Source organism: Protopterus annectens, chromosome 2.part1 (assembly GCF_019279795.1).
Source record: "Protopterus annectens isolate FY-2018-M chromosome 2.part1, PAN1.0, whole genome shotgun sequence".
Lineage (NCBI taxonomy): Eukaryota > Metazoa > Chordata > Ceratodontiformes > Protopteridae > Protopterus > Protopterus annectens.
Window position 1 is genome coordinate 454,699,730 of NC_056729.1, and position 22,486 is coordinate 454,722,215.

Genomic DNA, 22,486 nt, shown 5'->3' on the forward strand with positions numbered 1-22,486 from the left:
TGAGTCTGTCCATGTAGGACATGTGTTTAAAGCCTACAATCCTCTTCATGAGGTACTTTTGTGGCCTCTCCAGCTGTTGCAGGTTTCTAGTGAGGTACATGCCAAGTGGGGCATTATACTCTATGACTGGTCAAATGAGGGAAGAGTAGAGAGAAATGGACCTCTTTCTTCCTGGATGCAAAACCCGTGGTAATGAGATGTGCCACATAGAAGGACTTTCTGACCACAGTGGCTGTGTCCCCTGATCTCTTATAACAACTTCAGTGTTCAGTGGGCTCCCATCGATGTGGTAATTAGTGGGAACTGAGTTTTTCCCAAAGGGACGACATTTTTTGGCATTAAGCTTAAGACCATGGTTTCGACACCGGTCATTGGTCTCAGTAAGGCCTTTATGTAGGATGTCTGCATTACTTGGGGAGTTAATAATGACTCCCAGCTTGCAGTCATCTGTGAATTTGGTCAGCCAGAGTCCCTCGGTGTTAGCCTGGACTTATGAGAAGTAGATGCCAAACAGGAGAGGAACTCAGGACCAATCCCTGTGAAACTCTACTCGTGACTGGTTGGCAGTCTGACTTGAAGTCCACTACTTTCACACTGTGTTCTATCTGTGAGTCATTTTGCAACCCACCTAATGATATAGGGGTTGATGCCTAGTTTGGTGAGTTTATCAATAATTCCTGAGTGAAGAATGGTATCAAAGGCCTTGGCCAGATTGAGGTAGGCTGTATGAACTGCCTTAACTTCATCCACCGCTCTGTTGACTGACTCACAGAAGTCAACCAGGTTGAACAGGCAGGATCTACCTTTCACAAAGCTAAATTGTGTGGGATCGAGAGTTTGAAGATTCCCTATATCCTTGTTAATTAGGTCCATGATGATGCTCTCCATAGCCGTACATATCAGACATGTCAGGCTAATGGGGCAATAATTTCCAGGGTCTGTAGTCGCTCCTCCTTTATGGAGAGGGATGACTGTAGCAGTGTGCCATTCACTAGGGACAAAGCCTGAGGTGAAGCTGTGAGTGAACGGAGCACACACATGTGGTGCCAGTTCACGTTGTAGTTCATGTAGAACACAGCCAGGGATATTGTTGGTTCCCATGGAAGCTATATTTTTTGCCTTAGACAATGCAGCTTTAACCAGTGCTGCAGTAATGCAGTGTGTCTGGCATGTTTCCGGTATTGATATTGGTCCTGTAGCGGGGGAAGAGAGGGGTAAAGTTGGCACGGAATCTGTCAGCCAGTATGTTGGCAATATCTGTTGGCCCAGTATAGGAGGTACCATTGCACAATACTTCAGAGCAAATCTGGGTATTGCCATGAAGATTCTTGATATAACTAAGGAAGGCTTTGTGGTTGTTTTTAGTGTCTGCTACAATTCTGCCTTCATAGCTGGCTTTGGAGGTTTTGATGAGGGATCTCAACTTTTTGTTGAGGCTAGTAAGAGAATTTTTCCAGTCTTGGAGCTTCACCTTTTTCTGCAGTTTCTTCCTTCTGTTGTAGAGTTTATTAATGGCAGGGGACCACCAGATTGACTTCCTTTTATTGGAGGAGAGCATCTTGGTTCATTTGGGTATGGCTAGTTTCATGCATTTATGTATGTGTTCGTACAGTGCATTGGTGTAAGATTCAGCAGTCATGCATCTATTTCCCATTGGCATGGATGCCGTGAAGTTAGCCACCTCTGTTTTAAGAGTCCAAATTCAGCTTTGGAGAAGTTTTTCGTGGTGGATACCTTTGTGGGGGGTGTGGGTGAGATGCGGATTTCTATGGTGATTAGTTTGTGGTCGGATCTAACCAGGGAAGAATTGACTATTGGTGTACAGCAGCGGTTGCCAATGGGCAGTAATAACCAGGTCAAGGATGTTGCTTCCTCTAGTGTGGGTAAGAATGAGCTGGTCCAGGGCCTTGGAATTGATGAATTCCAGGAAGCATTGGGCCAGTGCATTGGGCTTGTGTAGTTTTCCCAGTTGATGTAGGGGTAGTAGAAGTCTTCTAGTATGAGAGTGTTGGGTTGAACCTTGATAAATTCCAGGGTGCTTAGGAACATGGAGTGAGAGTGTAGGGACATGGTCAGGGACCTATAGCAGACTATGACCTGGATTGCAGTCTAATGCACTGTTAGTTGTACCTGAAGTATCTCAGATGCATTATGCTGGGCTACTAGTCTGGAGGTGTGCATATCCTTTATGAATATGGAGACACCACCACCTTTGGAGTTTAGGTCCATGTTTCGGGGCCAAAAGGTGTGGAATGAGTTATAGCCTGGTAGTGCAGGGGTGCTTTGTGCCGCTTTAAACCAGGTCTCCGTTACAGCACAAATGTCGATGTTCTCCATTTTGAGGAGTGCTTCAAGTGAGTGCATCCTGAGATTTAGACTTCTAGCTTTGAGCAGCAAGACCCCCAGACTGCATTTATTTATAGCTGTTATGGTGGTAATTTGGTCTTTGGAGCACTACCTAAAAAAGGCACTATAGGGGTGGCAAGAGCCTTAGCCAGTACCCGGAAACCCCACATGACTTTTGTTATCTGATGGAGTCCATTTGAATAAGGACAAAAGCGTTTATCTTTTAATTTTATGTACATAAAACAGTTTCAGCTGTTGACTGCTTACTGTTTGTACTTTTAATTTCAGTTGCTTTTCTAAGTTTTTAAAAGGGTAAAGGAAGCCTAAATGCATAAATCAGATGAGAGTATAATCTTCATTGCAGAATTACACACATACTGGTCACTGGTATTACATGATCTTGAGAAAATTCAGACAGGAATTCCGGAATATGAACTATATGAATACCATAAAACATGGAATATTTTTTCTAATATGTGCCTAACTTATTGTATATGCTTTGTTGGTAATCAAAACTTTTCCTATATCTTGCATGCTAGTGCTCATTTTCTGGGCTGAACCTGTAATAGGTCTCTAGATCAGTGTTCTACCCTGGTTAACAAATTATATTAAATTAATTAATTAATTAAACTATTGAAGAAGACCACCCCACCCCCCCCTCCATGCTTTGCTATTTTTTTTTGGGGGGGGGCTGGGGGATTCAGTGTTGTGGGTTTAGATTCTGCATTTATATTATAAAATACAGTAAAATAGAGGAAGTGCTGCTATGGCCATAAATTAAACCTAATCAATTGTTAGTATTTAGTATTTTTCTTCATAAAAGACATTTCATTATTTTTTATAGCTTCAAGTCACTGGATTTGATTCTCTGAAATCAATTTCTGTGTTTTTGTGTAAAGCAAAAATGTCCTGTAATTGTTACAGTAATCTTGTATTCTTATTTCTTTGCAGGTATGGATTAAAAGTGGACATTTGGGCAGCAGGTGTCATTACTTATATTTTGTTATGCGGTTTTCCTCCCTTCCGAAGGTTGGTTAGTTTTTTTTTTATGTATATATTCGGTATGAAGACTTGCTGAGCTCACGGCAGTTTTTTTTATTCAAACTTGCATGCATCTTCTGCCATCTAGTGTTCCAAGGTAAACATTGCAGAAAATTCCTCACCTAGCTATTTTTACTGAACTGCCCCTTACTAAATGACATGCAGATGTTTCTTTTCCTGTTACTTTCTTGTTGCTAATTTTGAACATGTATTAGATATTAAATGACATATGAGAATCTGTTTATTATAAGGAAAGTTCATGCAAGAAGTACCTGCCTGTAAGCAAACTTGTAAACATGTTACTTTAGGCAGACCTGTCTTATTTATTTTTTTTCTTTCATTTTTTTTATTGTTTATCAAACTATGATGCATCAGAAATGGCATTCACAGCCAAAATATTGATTGGAGGTCTGGCCATTTATAACATGGCCCTGAGTACAATAGTAGAAAATCAAGTGGCTTTGAAAGAAAGTATTACACTTTCATGTAGTCTAAAAGAAAACAAACTCACTAGATTCAAAAAGTGTAATAATGAATAGTTTGTAAATTTATTTTATTTATTTATTTATTTTATTTTACATTTGTTGACCGGGAATATGTCCGACTGAGCTGAGATGGCCCTTTTTCAGTGGAGTCCGGGGAAGAAAAGCTCCAGAAAACATTATCATTACAATAGTTAAAATTAACAGAAAAAAAGTATTTTACAAAAAGGATGACAGTCAGTTATTTGACAGGAATTACCAACATTAATATCAAGGGAAAAAAAACAGTATTTACAAGTTGAACATTAATCAAGCATGTGGATAAGACATGTTTATACAATATAGTCTTAAAATATTAATACAATATGAACATTTGTTATTTCTGTTAATGGTTAGTGGAGAGTATGTAAGGGGAGAAGAAGTTAAGGTTGAGGCAAAAATTAAATTCATGGTTTGAAAGAGAGAGGTTGGCAAGGCCATAGGCGGAGAAGTGATAACAACTGTTAGAATGAAGAAGAACATTGTTAAAGTTTGTCGTCAATAGTGAAAATTGTTTATTGACGGAGAGGCTGCTTATGGTGGGTGTGTACAGAGACAGGACCAGAGATTTTTAAGTGTTCTTTGGCGGCTGCTTTGAATTGTTTTGATTTAGTACATGAATTTGTAGTGGAAGCTTGCTCCAAGCAATGGTAGGATGATAGCTATATAGATTGCTTCCATTATTAGTCCTAGGTTTATAGATAAGTAGTAGGTCTTAGAGCTGTGGAGTGATCTAGCTGGAGAATAGCAGGATATAAGGGACGGTATGTTAGGCCAATGGTAAGGTTGGTATAGTACAGAGTGTATAATCTGGAGCTGAGAGAGAAGAAGGACATTAGGAAGTTCCAGCCAGTTTAAGTGTTTAAGTGAGATACAGTGGTGGGTTTTATAAGTATGTTGGGCAGAGAATCTGGCTATCTTGTTATAAGTATAGTTAAGTTTTGCTAGACATGTGGCATTAAGGTTTGTGAGTATTTGAGAACCATATAATACACTGTGTAGGAGGTAAGTATGAGAAAGGGTTAGTTTAGCACTGAGAGTAAGAAGCTTTCTATTTCTGTATAGAAGGCCTAGTTTTGGATGGGTCTTCTTTAGGCAGTTGTTGATGGGCAGGCCAAATGTAAGTTGATCATCTATAGTCACGCTTAAAAGTTTGGTGCTTGAGTAAGGTACTATTGGAGTGTTATTGGCAGACAACAGGTGAAAGAAGATTTGAGATGGTTAAGAGTTTTTGGAAAAAAGAGTAAGAGTTTTTTTTTGGGGGGGGGACATTCAGGATTAATTGGTTGTTGGTGAGCCAAGTTTCCACTGATGTGAAAGCAGCCTGAGTAGTGCAGATGAGACTAGAGGGAGAGTCAGAGACAGTGATGACAGTAGAATCATCTGCATATTGTACAAGAGATGACTGAGAGCAAGAAGTATAAATCAGATTGGTGAAAATATTAAATAGCAGTTGTCCCAAAATAGATCCTCGGGGAACACCCATTTTTACAGGGAGGGAGGAGGAGAGTGTGGAAAGCCATTTCACTGATTGTAGCCAATCAGAGAGATAGCTAGAAAACCAAGTGATAGTAGCAGGGGAGAATTTATATTTGACAGTTTAGCCAGACGTAGAGAGTGAGAGACTGTATCAAAGGCTTTAGAAATGTCAAGGAATAAACAGGAGACAAGTTGTTTGTTATCACAAGCCTGGGAAATAGTATTTGTAAAGGAGATAAGGTTCATAGGTTCATAGGTTCATAGGTTAGTATTAGGCTATCAGCCCTAGGGCCTATACAAGCCTAGCCATAACAATTCCCTGAATATTTCTTCCCACATTATTTACTTTACTGGACCCCTGTCTAGCAGGGCGACTGACGTGATCCCTGGGGTGAATTTCCTTTCTCCCATCCAATCGTCAAGGTTCCTCTTGAAGAGGTCCAAAGAGGCACTCTGCTTGACATGTATGGGCAATCTATTCCAGAGTCTGGGGAGTCTCTGGGTCAGGAACCTATCCCTCCAACATGTTTTGTTTATTGTGATGACAGGGTTTAGATCCCTGGAGCGTGTAGCTCTGAGGGATTGGGATTTCTTTAAGTGTAGCATGTCCAACAACTCTGGGTTTGACATGGCCTTGTATGTTAAGCAGAGATCGCCTCTGAGTAGACGATATGCGACAGAGTATAGCTGGAGTTTTTTTAAGGCGGTCAGCATAGGGCATCTGCTTTAGGCCTGTGATTCTTTTAGTGAGGTATTTCTGAGGCCTTTCCAATTGTTGCAGATGTCTTGAGAGGTACATACCAAATGGGGCATTGTATTCTATAATGGGTCTAATGAGGGATGCGTACAGTGGGACAATGACCTCCTTTTTTCTGGATGAAAAGCCCTTCGTGATGAGGTGTGCCACATAGAAGGATTTCCTGACTGTTGTGGCAATGTGGTTATCGAAGGTGAGACCACTGTCCACCTGTGTCCCTAAGTCTCTTATCACACTTTCTGTGTTTAGTGTACTGCCACCTATATGGTAATTCATGGATACATGTTTTTTCCCAAAGGGGATAACAATACATTTCTTGGCATTGAGCTTGAGCCCATGGCTCTGGCACCAAGCATCTGTTTCTGTAAGGCCCTTTTGTAGAGTATCCACATCATTTGGGGATTCAATAATGGCTCCCAGTTTGCAGTCATCTGCAAACTTTGTTAGCCAGAGTCCCTTAGTGTTGACCTGTACTTCAGAGAAGTAGATGCCAAACAAGAGCGGCCCCAGGACTGAACCCTGAGGTACTCCACTTGTCACTTGTCTGGAGCTGGATTTGGAGTCGGCTACTTTTACAGTGTGGGTTCTATCAGTAAGCCATTTAGCAACCCATTGGGTGACATAGGGATTAATGCCCAACTTAGTAAGTTTATCTATGATTCCAGAGTGGGGGGATGGTGTCAAAGGCCTTGGCAAGGTCTAGATAGGCTGTGTGGACCACCTTACCCTTGTCCATGGCTCTGGAGACTGATTCAAAGAAGTCAATCAGGTTCAGGAGACAAGATCGGCCCTTCACAAACCCAAACTGGGTGGGGTCCAGTGTTTGAAGGTTGCCAATGTCTTTGTTTATAAGTTCCATGATAATACGCTCCATGGCCTTGCAGATAAGGCTCGTCAGACTGATGGGACGGTAGTTTCCAGGATCCAAGGTGGATCCCCCCTTGTGGATTGGGATAACTATAGCTCTGTGCCACTCAGTGGGCACGAAACCTGAGGTGATGCTATGATTAAACATGACACTTAGGTGAGGTGCCAGTTCATATTGTAGTTCATGTAGTACACAGCCCGGGATGTCATCTGGTCCCATGGATGCTGTATTCTTGGCTTTAGAGAGTGCGTTTTGTACCTGTGTGGCCATTATTACTGGAATTTGGCAATCTTCCGGTATTGAGATGGGCCATTTAGGGGGTGAGAGTGGGGTGAAGTTGGCACTGAATCGATCTGCCAGGATATTGGCAATATCCTTAGGATCAGTATATTTAATGCCATTCTGTTTTAGCTCAGAGCAGATCTGAGCATTGCCATTTAGATTCTTGACATAATTATAGAATGCTTTGTGGTTGTTTTTGGAATCTTTGGCAATTTTATTTTCGTAACTAGCTTTGGAGGATTTTATGAGGCATCTCAGTTTCTTACTGAGGCTAGTAAGGGAGTTTTTTGCATCCTGAGATTTTCCTCTTTTCTTCAAAAGTTTCTTCCTTTTGTTGTAAAGTTTGTTTATGGCAGGGGACCACCAGATTGGCTTCCTTTTTTTGGATGAGAGCATTTTGGTTCTATTTCGGATGGCACGATTCATGCATGAGTGGATGTGCTTGTACAGTGACTTAGTGTAGGATTCAGCAGTTGAACTTTCAGTTCCCGTCTGCATGGGTGTACTGTGTTATGGGTGGAAACCATGCTGTGTAGGAGTCAGTAGGTTTTCCTGTCCTAGGTATTGCAGGGTTTGCTTGTGTATGCATTGTTCTGGTAGTTTAGAGAGGAGTGACAATGGCTATAGGGCTAAAATTAGAGATTTCTAAACTAGAAAACTTAGTAAACTAGAAAACTAGAGTGAAGGGAATAAGGTATGTAAGGTAATATTACAGCTAAGCAGACCATCAGTTCAAGAATCAAACAATTAGGTATACCAATAGTTATAAACTAGGACACTTAGGAGGTGAAGTGAACAAGGTTTGTCAGGAACTGTATCTACAGAAAGCCAAGAAGAGCAACAGCTGAGGAAGCAAACAGCTGTACAAAGTTACGTCCATATCACAGTAAAACATAAAGGAGAATCAACTGGACTATAACGTTCTGGACACACTGGCTGTTTCTGGCTCTTAGATTGACTTACAGACCTGAATTCCAGCAGCTAGCTGGTCTGTACGTGAAAGGGCGGACTTCATATTTCTACCTCTTAGTGATCTGGGCGGCACAGTGGTGCAGTGGTTAACATTGTCACCTCACAGCAAGAGGTTCTCTGGTTCGATTCTCAGCTGGGGTGCTGCATGTTCTCCCTGTGTTCGCGTGGGTTTCCTCTGGGTACTCTGGTTTCCTCCCACATTCCAAAGACATGCATCTGGAGCATTTCTCCCCGGGCCTCCGCTGAAAACAGGCTCTGTCGAACCTAGTCGGACATTCCCGGTCAACAAATGTTAAATAAATAAATAAAAATAAAAAAAATCTCTTTTCAGGATGTTGCACAGAGTCTCTAACTAAGCATTAATTATTTTGTAGGCAGAAAGTTTAACAACAAGATTCAGTATATATATATATATATATATATATATATATATATATATATATATATATATATGGATTCACTTCATAACACTGAAACTTCAAAATACTGAAACCAAAATACTGAAACTTCAAAATCTTGAAAACTCAAAATACTGAAACTCAGAATACTGAAAGCACATATTATGCGTAAACTCAGTTTAAACAACATAAATCATAACAATTTCTACCAAAAAAAATAAAAATAATAATATATATTAATATATATAAAATTTAATATAATTTATTTAATATATATTAAATATATCAACTCCAAGATTGCACATAGTGTAGTTAAGTGCAATCTTGGAGTATATATATATATATAATTAGCAGGGGGTGTGGGGGGCGCAGGTGGGCTTGCCCCCCCTGCATATATTTGGTAGAAATTGCTATGATTTATGTTGTTTAAGCTGAGTTTATGCATAACATGTGCTTTCAGTATTTTGAGTTTCAGTATTTTGAGTATTCAGTATTTTGAGCTTTCAGTATTTTGATCTTCAGTATTATGAAGTTTTGTCATTTTCAGTATTTTGAAGTTTCAGTGTTATGAAGTGAATCCATATATATATATATATATATATATATATATATATATATATATATATATATATATATATATATATAGTGTGTTGTTGGGCTGAATGCTTATCATCAAACTATCCAAAGCTGTTTGCCAGCCCCATATCAATAACTCTATATCGTAATGCAATCATAGCATATCCACAGTCGTACAGCATCTTCAGCATACTGAGGAACCCTTTTTAATAATTTTGTGTGTTCATTGTGGGTTAAGAAAGATCTGCAGAAAAGTTTCCAACAGTAAAGCTATAAAGCAAGTACTTGGGTGACACATTAGTTATGCTTGGAGATTTACAAATTAATTTTTTGTTTGTTTGTTTTACCATAGGCCCACCCCCTTCCAAATCTTTTTATGGATTTCAGTAATTCTTTTTCAGTGGCTATTTTCCTTATGCTTCTACACAGTTTTGAAATGTCATGTCTGTCAGGTTGTATCTGTATTACATATGGCAAAAGATGCCTTTATGTGTGTGCTCAGCAGCTCTGCTTTGCAGTCAGTCAGTGCTGTGATTGCAGGTATAGCCAATACATCCATGGCAAGACTGCCAGCTTTGTTGTATAGTTCCACAGAGGTAACTGGCCTTAAGGGCCGGGTGTATTGAGCCTAAGTGATTGTCCTTTTCTCTACCATCTTTGAAATATGCATCTTGGCATGCAACAGCAAAGTCTAAGGCAGCTGTGACTTGGAAAATTATAAAACACAACTTCAGATGCAAATTTATGGAGCAGATTAATGTAGATTAGCTAGCATTTTATGTCTGGCAGTTAGAGCTAAGGATTAAAGCTCCTTAGCTGTTTGAGCTGCTTCCTGTGCCCAGGTTACATGGTTTGGTGCCTTCCACCTTCATTTGAATAGTGTGTGACAGTCAGTCAGTCTCTTAGCCAGATACTTGCAATAGTTCACCCCTGAAAAGGCACAGTTTGTCCAGTGGGCTTACCCAGTCAAAAATGGATAAGCAAATGGTTTTAAATGCATTGTTTTGTTGTATACCAAGAATTAAAACAACAATCAACTGTAAGGTGAGACGCCCTCATCTTATTCTGGAACTCTTCCTTGGGATATTTAACAAGTTTGAATGTACATCTTTCTACTTGTTGTCCAGAAAATTAACCCACTTAATGCTGCTGATAATTGCTATCAAAATCTTTATATCTGGAAATGAGAACCCTGTTTCAGTTCTCTAAAATGTCACTAAGTTGCAAAGCAAAGTCTCCACACCTCCCATAGTAAGCTTAATAAAAGTTTATTCCTTTATATGTGCCAGAGTGAGCAGGACTGCAGGGTATATCATAGAAAGAACTGTCATTTTAAATAGTGCCTATCTGTCTTACAGTGACATGACAAGAGCTTTCAAAGACTGCAGTGCCCTTAGTCCCCACGCAAAACTGTTAATGCCACTACATTTTTCAATGAACTGTAATTAAAGGATGCCCTGTTCCTTTCAACTGGTAAATAAGTCTGTAGTTCCCAGAATAAAGCCAGAATTAGGAGTGAATGCCTGACTTCTAATTTAACTTGATTCATCGTAATAAATGTTTGAAAACCGACTGATTGATGCTAACCATACCGAGGAATAAATCCAGCATTATTAAATATCTAGTTGACATGGGTTGTAGGGGTTTCTGACATGGTACCTGCTTAATGAGAGTACACTGTTAACACCTAGGCTTAAAGGGTTAGCAGACAGAGGAGATATTCCTCCTGAAGGACTGCATGATATTACAGTGAAGGTGAATGATGAGCAGTGCATATTGGGAAAATGTAATCCTTCACATACCTTCTAAAAATGTTATTAAGCTTCCTGTAAACCCAGATCTTTGCTTGGCAGCACTGACTAAATCTTGTTCTGTTTCCAGGGTAGTAGTTTCTATAGGCATGGAACAAATTAAATTTTAAAGTGTACATGGAGTGAGAGTCTAGGGGCATGTTTGGGGACCTATAGCAGGCTATGACCTGGATCGCAGTCTTACCCACTGTTAGTTGTATGCAGGGAGTAATGAGGGAAAAAGAGCAGAACAGGAGTATGGTTGGCATAATATGGAGTGGGTGAGGTGACGTTGAGGCAGGAGGACTTGATAGTGAAATTCAAGCCATTGTAGGATTTTTAGAGAAAGGCAGTTGTGTGAGCAGTATGGTAGACTGGTGGCAAATCTAGCTATTTTGTTATATGTAAGTTCCAGCTTAGTAGAAAGATTAGTTTGAAGGTAGGTCAGGATTGGGGCAGCATATAGTAGGCTGGGTAGTAGGTGGGCTTGTGCCAGAGAGAGTTTAGATTTAGGGTGGTGAAGCAGGGAGATATTCAAGAACTAAGGAGAGGGTGGGATTTTGGACCCATATCCACAGGGAAAATAACAGTCATACAGAATGTTATGTACAAAGATATTTGTAGAGACATACAGGCAAAGGCATCTGGACATGGAAAATTTTACAATACAAAAATAAGAAAACAAAGAGGAAAAGTAGAAAAGAGGATTGGTAATGGAGAAGTTAAAGAAATAGAAAACCAAGGTTATGGATTACCTGTGAAGTGAAGGATTTGCTGTAGAAAATGTAACTCCAATAACATCACAGCAGGATGGAGTAATGGGCACCCAAAATAAGAAACAACCAGTGGAACATAAACCATCTGATCATTTGCCATACAAAGGTACTTTGGAGCCTTCCATAGGAAGCCAGTACAAATGGTCAGCTGGCGTTGAACCGCAAGGGAAGGAACAAGAAACTGTGGCAACTCTGATGCAGTCAATGTTGTAGAGTAACAGGCCAGTGAGTTCCCATATGACAGAGCAACAGATGACACAGGATGAAACTGAAGAGAATGTGCCACAGGAAGATGCTCTGGAACTTTCTATAGAATGCCTGCAGGAAATGGATAACAAAGAATGTGCCCTCAGTTTAGAAGAAAATGATCCAAGAGAAGAGTTGCTTGATTTAATAGAGATGGACAGACATATTGAGATCAATGAAAGAAACAGACTGCAGAAGGTCAATAAAGCCCAAAAAGTTAGAAGTTTGATGAAACAAATAAACACAGTAATTAGGGCTGTCCATAGAGATCCATGCAATATAACAGAAGTCAATAGGATATATTACTGTGCAGCTAAATTAATAACAGTTAAAGTCTTACCACAAAAACACAGGGTAGTAAGGGAAAGGGAGGGGAGAAATCAAATAACATCATGGAAGTATCAAATAGAGAAACCTATAATGCAATTAAGACAAGAAGTGTCACTGTTAGAACAGTATAGAAGAGGGAACAGATCAACAAAAATACTGAGAAAGAGAGATGTGATAAAAGCAACAAGCAGTATTGTAACAGATCAAGATCTATTATGCACGATCACAAATAATAAATTAAAAAATAGCACAGGCAGAAAAACGTAGAAGATATGTGGATAAATATAAAGGAAAAGTACAAAATAAGCAATTTATTGATGAACCAAAAATGTATTGTAGAAACTGGGAAACAAGACAAAAGGAATTGAAACACTAACAAAAAAAGAAGAAATAGATACATTTTGGAGAAATATCTATGAAGATCCTGTGGAACATAACATTGATGATAAATGGATAGAAGAAGTAAAAGAAAAAAAAAAGTTCAAATGTACATGATATGAAATGGGATGAAGTAACAAACAGTGAGACTGAAACAAAGTTAAGAAAAGCTCCTAACTGGAAATCCCCAGGCCCAGATGCAGTACCTAATTTTCAGCTAAAAGTGTTAACATCTTTGCATGAAGATTTGGCCATGAGTAAGAACTATTTATACGTGCACCCTGAACAGATACCAGCCTGGTTAACAACAGGAAAAACAATGCTCCTACATAAGAGTGAATCTACAAGTTATCCTAAAAATTATGACATATAAACTATACATTGGAACTGATGCCAACAGGGTTTATAGTCATTTAGAAGAAAACTCAATCATGGCAACAGAACAAAAGGGTAACAAAAGAAAGTCATATGAAACGAAGGAGCATTTGTGGTTAAATAAAGTCATAATGGAAAACCTAAGTATGGCATGATTAGACTACAAAAAAAAGCATATGACCGTATTCCACATTCATGGATGAGTGCTTAAAAATGTTTAAGATACTCCCTACACTGATCAGTTAAATTATAGTGATGAAACAGTGGCAAACAACTTTGCAGTTAAGCCATGATAAAGGACAAATTGTTATTCCAGGGATAAAAATTCAAAGGAGGATATTCTAGAGTGACTCTCTGTCACCGCTGCTCTTTTGTCTTGTCCTTACTTAACAGGTTAGGTCATGGCTACAATCTGCCTCCCAGAAAACCGCAAAGTGTAAAGACTTCTCATCTTTTTTTTGTAGATGATTTAAAACTATATAGTTCATCAGGTGAGGAACTGAAAGCACAGCTGCAAGGAGTCAAAACTTTTTCAGATGATGATATAAGAGTGTCATTTGGTCTTGATAAGTGTGCAAAAGCAACCTTCAAAGCAGGAAAGGTCCACCACCAAGAAAAAATCATTTTTGGACAAGAATGTGATACAACATAACTTCAGCAAGAGGGAGTAGATAAATATTTGGGAATTGATGAAGGATCAACAATAAAACATGAACAAATGCGAATAAAACTTAGTAAGAAATATTTTAGAAGACTTGAATTAATATTGAAAACAGCATTGACATCTAGGAATAAAGTCCAAGCTATAAACCAATTTGCTCTTCCTGTCCTAGCTTACAGTTTTCGAGTGACTAACTGGCCCTAAAAGGTGTTGGGTAGGTTGGACAGAAAAACAAAAAAGATGCTTCATGCTCATCAAATGATTTATAAAAATCAGTGCATACCAAGACTATATATTCCGCATTCTGAAGGAGGTATGGACTGCCTTGAAATTGATTACATGTATATATATATATATATATATATATATGTAATCATGGGACTGCATACATATTTGCTGACCTCACAAGATCCAAACATAGTGAAAGTTTTAAAACATCAGGAGAATAAATCTAAGATGACGTCTCTGCTTAGTTTAGCAGAAGCATATCAGCATCAAATGGGAAGAGAAATCAAACCAGAAGTAGATAAAAATCGGGCAACAACTGAATGTGCCAGAAAACAAAAGAAAGAATATAAGGTGAAGGATCAGATGAGAAGGCAAAAAATGAGGAAAATGCATAAAAATAGTTGGAAGTACAGAGAATTCTTGGAACAACCTCATGTTGATCAGGATCAAATGCAGGAATGGCTAAGGAGAGGTGAATTTAAACCAAAGAGAGTGGATTACGTACATGTTGGTTTACAAAGTCCATTGAACACGTGGGAGAAACGGACAAATTTAGGTTTTCTAAAACAGAATTGGAAACCGTTGTACATCTTGTTGCTGGTTGTGATATACTAATGGCAAAAGGACTGTATACTGAAAGGCATAATAATGTGGCAAGATGGTTGCATTGGGGATTGTGCAAACATTATTTACCTGAAAAACACTGGAAAAATAAGCCACAAACCATAATAAAAAACAATGAAGTTTGTATCACACGGGGTCAAGTACTGAAAGTATAAAAGAATCCAGGCCACCGTTTTGAGGAAATAATAAACTTTTATATCACAACCACAGATACAAAGATGAGCGTTTTCGTCTGAAAACTAGACTTCATCAGATAAAAGGCACACCTGCTACTCATTACTTAAATATCATTTCTCCTAATGCGTATCACATGGGATCGCCCATTACCAACAGTTCAAAAAACAGAGATAAGAAAAACAGATATAGTAGCCCATGAAAAGAAGACAAAAAGTGGCATTGATCATTGAAATTGCTACACCCAGTGACTATAATGTCTTACTTACAGAGAGAGAGAGAGACAGTCATAAAATAGAATTTGCAGGCAAAATGAGGGCAATGTGGAAGAAGGATACCCAGACAGTTCCAATAGTAATAGGAGCGACGGGTCTTACAAAAAAGAATTTACAATCGTACTTAGATATCTTACCAATGCATGTAACTCCATGCGAAGTGCAGATGTAGTCATTACTGGGCACATTGCAAGTGCTGCAAAGAGCACTTCTGGCTAACATCAAAGATTGAAACAATACTAATTTCATGAACTTTAATCATACTTTGACTTAGGAATGGGGTCCATTCCCATCATGGTATTAGAAATCCAAAAGACTTGGAGTAATTAAAAAAATGTTACATTCATAAAGTAGCAGAAAGTATTCTAACAACTTAACCAACACAAGGAGATTCTGCTGTTAGGGATGACTTAAGGGTATACAGAATAGACAAGAGGGAGCTGGAAATTACCGGATGAAACTGGCAAGGGAACCAAGGTATTGGGAGTTAATAATTAGAGTGGAAAGGGTAATAGAATAGATAGAGGCCAAGAAGACATTTAGACTGCAGGCTAGAGACTTCCTTCCCTATTAGGGATTGATATCCAAATCTTCCCTATTAGGGATTGATATCCAAATATAGGTAAAGCGAAAGGGATAGGGGAATCCTAACTGAAACATCTGCACTGGTAGAGTTTTTAGTTGAATCTGCATCAGCATCTGCTGTTAAAAAAGGGATAATTAGTAGGTCATATAAAATATTGCACAATAACTATATGAATTAATCAGAGGAGGTTAGAAAAAGTTTGGAAAAAAGATTGGATAAGCAGTTCACAAAGAAGCAGTGCAAAGACATACGCATGGTTCCCAAATGTGCAACAAAGTCTAGAAGATTTAGAATTTTAGCTTGGAAGTGTTGCATCCTTCACACACCCTGCTGACTTAAACCCCAAGCAGACTCCACAAAGAATTTTTCCTCAGGTAAATGGCAAATGTTGGAGGTGTGATTAGGGAGCAAAAAGATAACTGGGAGCAAATGTTTTGGGAGTGTAATGAGTTGACATACTTTAAAAATTCTCCATGGAGTACTCTATCAGAAACTGTGTGAACAAATGGGTATAAGTAAGAAAATTATGAGCTGGGATACAGGATCTAAGTTGCCTAGACACAGTAAGGCCTTGTTAAGTTTAATTCTGGTGACTGCTAAAAAAACAATCACTGGAAAATGGAAATCTAAGTCTTAATCATATGTATTTGAAATAGTGAATATTATAACAGAAGTAAAAGAACTAGAAGAGGGATCTTTAGAAATGGGCAGGAACAAATTACACAGGAAAAATATAAATTGTGAGAACAATACATGCAGAAAATGTTTTGGAGGATAAATGAGGTTTAAGAAAGGCAGAAAATGACAACTTAAATGTTGAATTAATTATATTGTACAGAAGAATATATGTAATATATATGTTTGTAACTGTAAATGTGATAATATGGATCAATTTCTTTCATATAAATTTAAGTTTACCTATGTCACAAGTAACAGTTCAATAAAAGTGTTTAAAAAAAGAATTAGACATCATGCCATTTTCTATGACACAGGAGGATTCTTTGTTTGTAATTTAACTTTTTTTTACAAACTTGGAAAACATACCTCGTGCTAATTAAAACTGTTTGTATTCACAAATTATTAAAAAAAAAACGATAAAAAAGCACTTTTGTTTCAACGTGAAAAACTTCCTGAGGCAAAAGGCCCACCACCAAAGCACTGCTTATATAACTTCAGCTGTAAAAATGGCGGTCTTAAAGGGAAATTATTAAAATTCAAAATACTTGTAAACAACTAAATTAAATTTATTTTAAACCAACTAAAACACATCCCAAATTAATATAAATACATAAAAAATCATTATAGGGCACACACAACATTTTTTGAGCTATTTTCATAAAGTGGACCTCAAACTATTGCAAGATACAATACTTTGTCCTACCTATATTGTGATTTTAACTTTAATAGAGGGGCAATAGAAATATATTCATTTAGTCCTGGTCACCTACATGAATTCCAGTACAGCTGCCAAAACAATTCCCTCTTTCCCAAAAGGAGGGACCAAGGACCCCCTTGTGGGCCAATATCAAGTTTTTCCAAAACATAAAATTTGGAAAAGTGGAGGATATTCTTTAATATGCTTAAAAAGTGCATTTGTACACATTGCTAAGACATGAAGTATTTAATCTTGTAATAGTTCAAGGTTCGCTTTATGAAAACAGCTCAAAAATATTTGTGTGTCCTATAGTGATGGTCATCGTTGTTTTTCTTGTGCCATACATGGAACTAGCCATACCAATGCATGGAACTAGCCATACCCAAGACACTCTCTTCCAAGAAAAGGAAGCCAATCTAATGATCCCCTGCCATTAATAAACTCTACAACAGAAGGAAGAAACTATTGCAGAAAAAGGTGAAGTCCCAAGACTGGAAAAACTCCCTTATTAGCCTTAACAAAAAGTTGAGATCCTTCAACAAAACCTCTAAAGCCAGCTATGAAGGCAGAATTGTGGCAGACACTAAAAACAGCCACAAAGCCTTCTATAGTTATATCAAGAATCTCTATGGCAATACCCAGGTTTGCTCTGAGTTACTGCACAATAGTGCCTCCTTTATTGAGCCAACAGATATTGGCAACATACTGGCTGACAGATTCAGTGCCATATTTACTCTTCTCTCCCTCCCTAAAGGACCAATCACAATACCAGAAGAATGCCAGACACCCAGCATTACTGCAGCACAGGTTAAAGCTGCATTGTCCCAGGCCAAAAATATAGCTTCCATGGGACCCGACAGTATTTCTGGATGTGTTCTACATGAACTACAAAGTGAACTGGCACCACATCTGTGTGCCCTGTTCAGTCACAGCCTCACCTCAGGCTTTGTCCCTACCAAATGGCCCACTGCTACAGTCATCCCTCTCCATAAAGGGGGAGTGGCTACAGACCCTGGGAATTATCGTCCCATTAACCTGACAAGCCTAATATGTAAGGCTATGAAGTACATCATCATGGACCTAATTAACAAAGATATAGGAAATCTCCAAACTCTAGATCCCACGCAATTTGGTTTTGTGAAATGTAAATCATGCCTGCTCAAACTGGTTGACTTCTTTGAGTCAGTCACCAGAGCTGTAGATGAGGATAAGGCAGTTCATACAGCCTACCTTGATCTGGCAAAGGCCTTTGATACTATTCCCTATTCAGAAATTATTGATAAACTCACCAAATTAGGCATCAACCCCTATATCACTAGGTGAATTGCAAAGTGGCTCACAGATAGAACCCACAGTGTGTAAAAGTAGCAGACTCCAAGTCAGACTGCCGACCAGTCATGAGTGGAGTTCCACAGGGATCGGTCCTGGGTCTTCTCCTGTTCGGCATCTACTTCTCAGAAGTCTAGGCCAACACAGTAGGACTCTGGCTGAAAAAGTTTACAGACAACTGCAAGCTGGGAGACATTATTAACTCCCCAAGTGATTTGGACATCCTACAGAAAGGCCTCACTGAGACCAATGACTGGTGTCAAAACCATGGCCTTAAGCTTAATGCCAGAAACTGCGTCGTCATCCCCTTTGGGAAAAACTCAGATGTTATGTTGTCCTGTTTTGCCATTCATTCTTACTTGGATGGGGTCGGGGCCAATCCTTGGCTCCGACTCAGCTGAATACACAGCTGGAAGTCTCAAACTTGGCTCATGGCAAGGTAGGTATGCCATGATGCAGTGGTGCAACTCTCCAGATCTTGTTTACCGCTTTATGAGGCTGGATGTGCTCTACTTGGCCATGGCTAAGTTTTTTGTCTTTTGCATTTTATTAGCTTAAACTAGTTAGGATTTATACATTAGTCAGTTTACTGTGTGCTATGAAAGTTTAGCTTTAGTGTGCAGCTTATTTTATCTCCTTTTCCGCTGTTGTGTGCTTTTGCTTGGCCGTCGTTTTTCTGCAGACCTGTACTTGTATCCCATAGTTATTTACTGTAGTGGTGCTTTATTAAAATATCTGTAGTGTTGTGTGTTGGTTTTTCTAGTCTCTTAGTTAGCTGGTTAGTTCTTTAGCTCATTTAAATTAGAGAGCTAATTACCTGTTTTACTTAGATGGCTAGTACTGTTAGTGTATTCTATCTCCTATTATACCTGTTTAGGTCAATTTAAATTACAGGTCCTGGTGCTCTTTTGTAGCCAGAGCAAAGCTAGTTCTAATTATATTTCTTAGATGTTCTGTGTTTGTTAAATTAGTGTTTTTTTATATGTCTAGAAGTGGTGTGAGTTAATTTGCTGTTGGTAATTCTCATAGGACCCTTTTCTTCCAAACATGCCTAAAGACGGACATGTCATTTGTGTCTATAGTTTAAGGGATATCCATCTCAAGGAGAATTGCACTTTCTGCCACTCCTTTAGTGCACGTGTGTTGCAGGAGAGGAAAAACAAATTGATTGTCAAGGGGATCATGAAACCAACCTTTGAGGAAGCTGTAGAGTACTTCTTGGTCCTCTTCTTCTAAGAGGGACAAACCAACTAAAAGGCCATCCCCTGAAAAATGGTCTAAAATTTCAAAACCATCTACCTCCTCGGCTCCACAGGCTTCAGAACCGATGGAGGTAATTATTATTGACAAACCTGGTTCTTCAGCCCCAAGGTCTTCGGAGCCAAAAGATACTGTGTCTCGGAGCCAGTCCATTGATGTTCCACTGGTCTCCCCTACCTTGAGATCTCCCATTTTGGAGAGATCTCATTCACCATCTCTATCCTCCAGGTTCACTAGGACCCTATCTCATGATGACGTGGAGTGGGTGGTGCACAGACTCTTAAAGTCGCCGGCGCTAGCTAAATTGTTCTCGGCACCGAGCCAACAGGTTTCAGAGCCTTCTAAGACCGTTACATCCAATGTTGTTCCTCCTCCGAGCCAAGCTGGATCTTTGGAGCTGGAGTGCCTAGTACCACTTTCTGTAGAGCCATTGGTTCCGGGACCCACTTCGGAGATTACGGAACCGATATCTGCTCCAATGCTCTTTGTGCCATCCGGGGTGTCTGGCAGCCGAGGTTCTCTGGTCAGCCCTGGGGGGATGCTCGGACCTGAACTTCTTCAGTTCTGAGCATACCCCTCAGTGCATCGGCTCAGGTGAGCACGGCTTCTACATCAGCCTTGGAGCTGGTCTGTCTGGGGCCGTGGGTGTCCTCTGTCTCCTCGAGCCGGAGATATACTTGGACCAAGTGGGTTCTCCTTTCGAGCTGATGATGAGTGTGCTGTTCCCCTCCCCTCTACAGCTCTACACAGAGATACTGACATTCGTCCCCCCAAGGCACCAGCTATTGTCTCAGCACCACCCCATCCACTGGACAACAGAGATTTAGAGCCTCAGGAACCCCCATTGGGCAAACCCCTCTCTTCCGAGGCCTCCCCAGAATACTCTTCTGAGGAGCCCCCTCGAAAGAGGATATGCAAGAGGAAGCATATAGACTCCCCTGATGAGTCTCTCACCTCAGACACTGACCTCAAGGAGTCAGAAGGGTCCCCATAGTCATCCTCTGAAGATATCTCATTTGCAGATATCCTGAAGATCCTAAAGCAGAGAGGCAGCTGGAAAACCATCATCCCGTCTGATGAGGAGTCGGTGTACCTGAAGGCCTTTGGATCTCAACCTTCAGCCTCCTGGGTGTCTCCGCCTTTTGATGAGCTAATGGACTTAGTCGAAAGGCATGGGAGTCACCTGACACTATGGAACCAGTCCTTTGGAGGACAAACAAGTTTTTGTCATCCCCAACTGGAAAAGATTTACTTACAAAATAGGTGTCTGTAGATGCTATGGTGGTGGCAGCAGCAGCCACCAATAAGTAACTTTCTGAGACATCCTCATCTGTTCATCCTCCGAACAAAGATTCTCGAATGATGGGCAGATACAGGAAGCATGTCTTTTGGTCAAGCAACTTTTACACTCCGATAGTTGAACTACCTCACACACTTTACAAGGCTACAGAGAGAACTCCTGAAAGAGCTAGGAGATACTCTACAAGGTTCATTGGCTGTGGGGGTGACTGAGAAAGTCTCCTCCCAGCTGTCCACCTTAAATTCTATCATCAACTCCTCCATGAGACTGATATCTTATGCAGTGGATGGAGTGAGTAGGGCAGTGGGTTCAGGAGTTTCCTTGAGGAGACACTCCTGGATGTACTTGTGTAATTTTGCGGAACATTTTAAGTCTACCTTCACTAATGCCCCTTTTGATGGTTCCTCACTTTTTGGACCCAAAGTTAAAGACATATTCACCAGATGCAAGCAGCAAGGGAAAACTCTCTCTGCCATTGGAGTACGTTTTTCAGTACCTTCAAGACCTTACCCTAAAGGTCAGAAGAGTGGAAAAATGTGGTTCAAAAGATCCCAGGGAGCTTTCCATTATGCACGAGGTGAATCCTTCCACAAGGGCAGAGGGGTAGGCAGCAATGGTAGATGTCGTCCTAGAGGCAGGGGGGGGTCCACATAACCAGGATGACTGTGATTCCTTTCATGGACGTCCCTATCAACGCTCCTGAAAGGAGGCCCACCTGCTATACTCTGGGAGGCAGTCAGGGGACATTTATCTTTGTACCCAGAAGCCTGGCAAAGTATTACAAAAGTCCAATGAAGGTAGAGCCAAAATAAAGGAATGTAGTTTAATGTTAAAATCCAACACCGATAACACTTAAAGAAAATTTCATTAATGCAGTGAAATGTGATTATTGCATTTTCGTTCAGCACTTCATCAGATGCAAAAATAACGTAACTGCAAGGTACTATTTAAATATCGGATTTGAATAAGTCGCTTGGAGAACGGGCCTATCAGTGCTTAGAATTAATAAACATTAAAACCAATCAAAATAAATAATAAGAATCATGAATATGTATGTTTGAACGTAATGCATTTAAAAAGCTGTCATATTGATCGTCACATAGTAAACTATAAAAACTTAGATTGGTAATAAAATTATTCTTAAAAACAACTGATACTAAAGAATCATATATAAAATATATATGTTAAAACTAATAAATAGTACATGAATTTATATTAAGTAATACTCATAGCCGGTTTTAGGCACCAGCGAACCCTCCATTCGCTGGGGGGGGGCCTGGTCCTGTGGGGGGACCCCCAACCACAGCAAGTTATCTTATCTTGATATTTTGTAACATGTCTGTCAAACCAACAAAAGCTAGTACAGCAATCTTGTATACTTAATAAAGCAGGTAAGTAATAATAACTCATATTTATCTCCTTCAAAATTTAAACATCTTTAGTTATAGTAACAGTAGTTTGACAAGTAACAAGCTTTACAATTTCATTAAATATTTTACCAATGACATAATGCCCCGGCCTAGTTAAGCCCTGGTGGTG

The 22,486-nt window shown here is 39.5% G+C and overlaps 1 protein-coding gene across 1 annotated transcript in view; it reads left to right on the top strand.

Annotated features, from left to right (window-relative positions):
• DCLK2 (doublecortin like kinase 2) overlaps positions 1-22,486 on the top strand; it is a 1,465,027-nt gene that overhangs the window by 1,288,831 nt on the left and 153,710 nt on the right. The window contains exon 14 of the mRNA XM_044063457.1: positions 3,298-3,375. Coding sequence (XP_043919392.1) covers positions 3,298-3,375 — 78 coding nt within the window. The remainder of the gene's footprint in view (positions 1-3,297; positions 3,376-22,486) is intronic.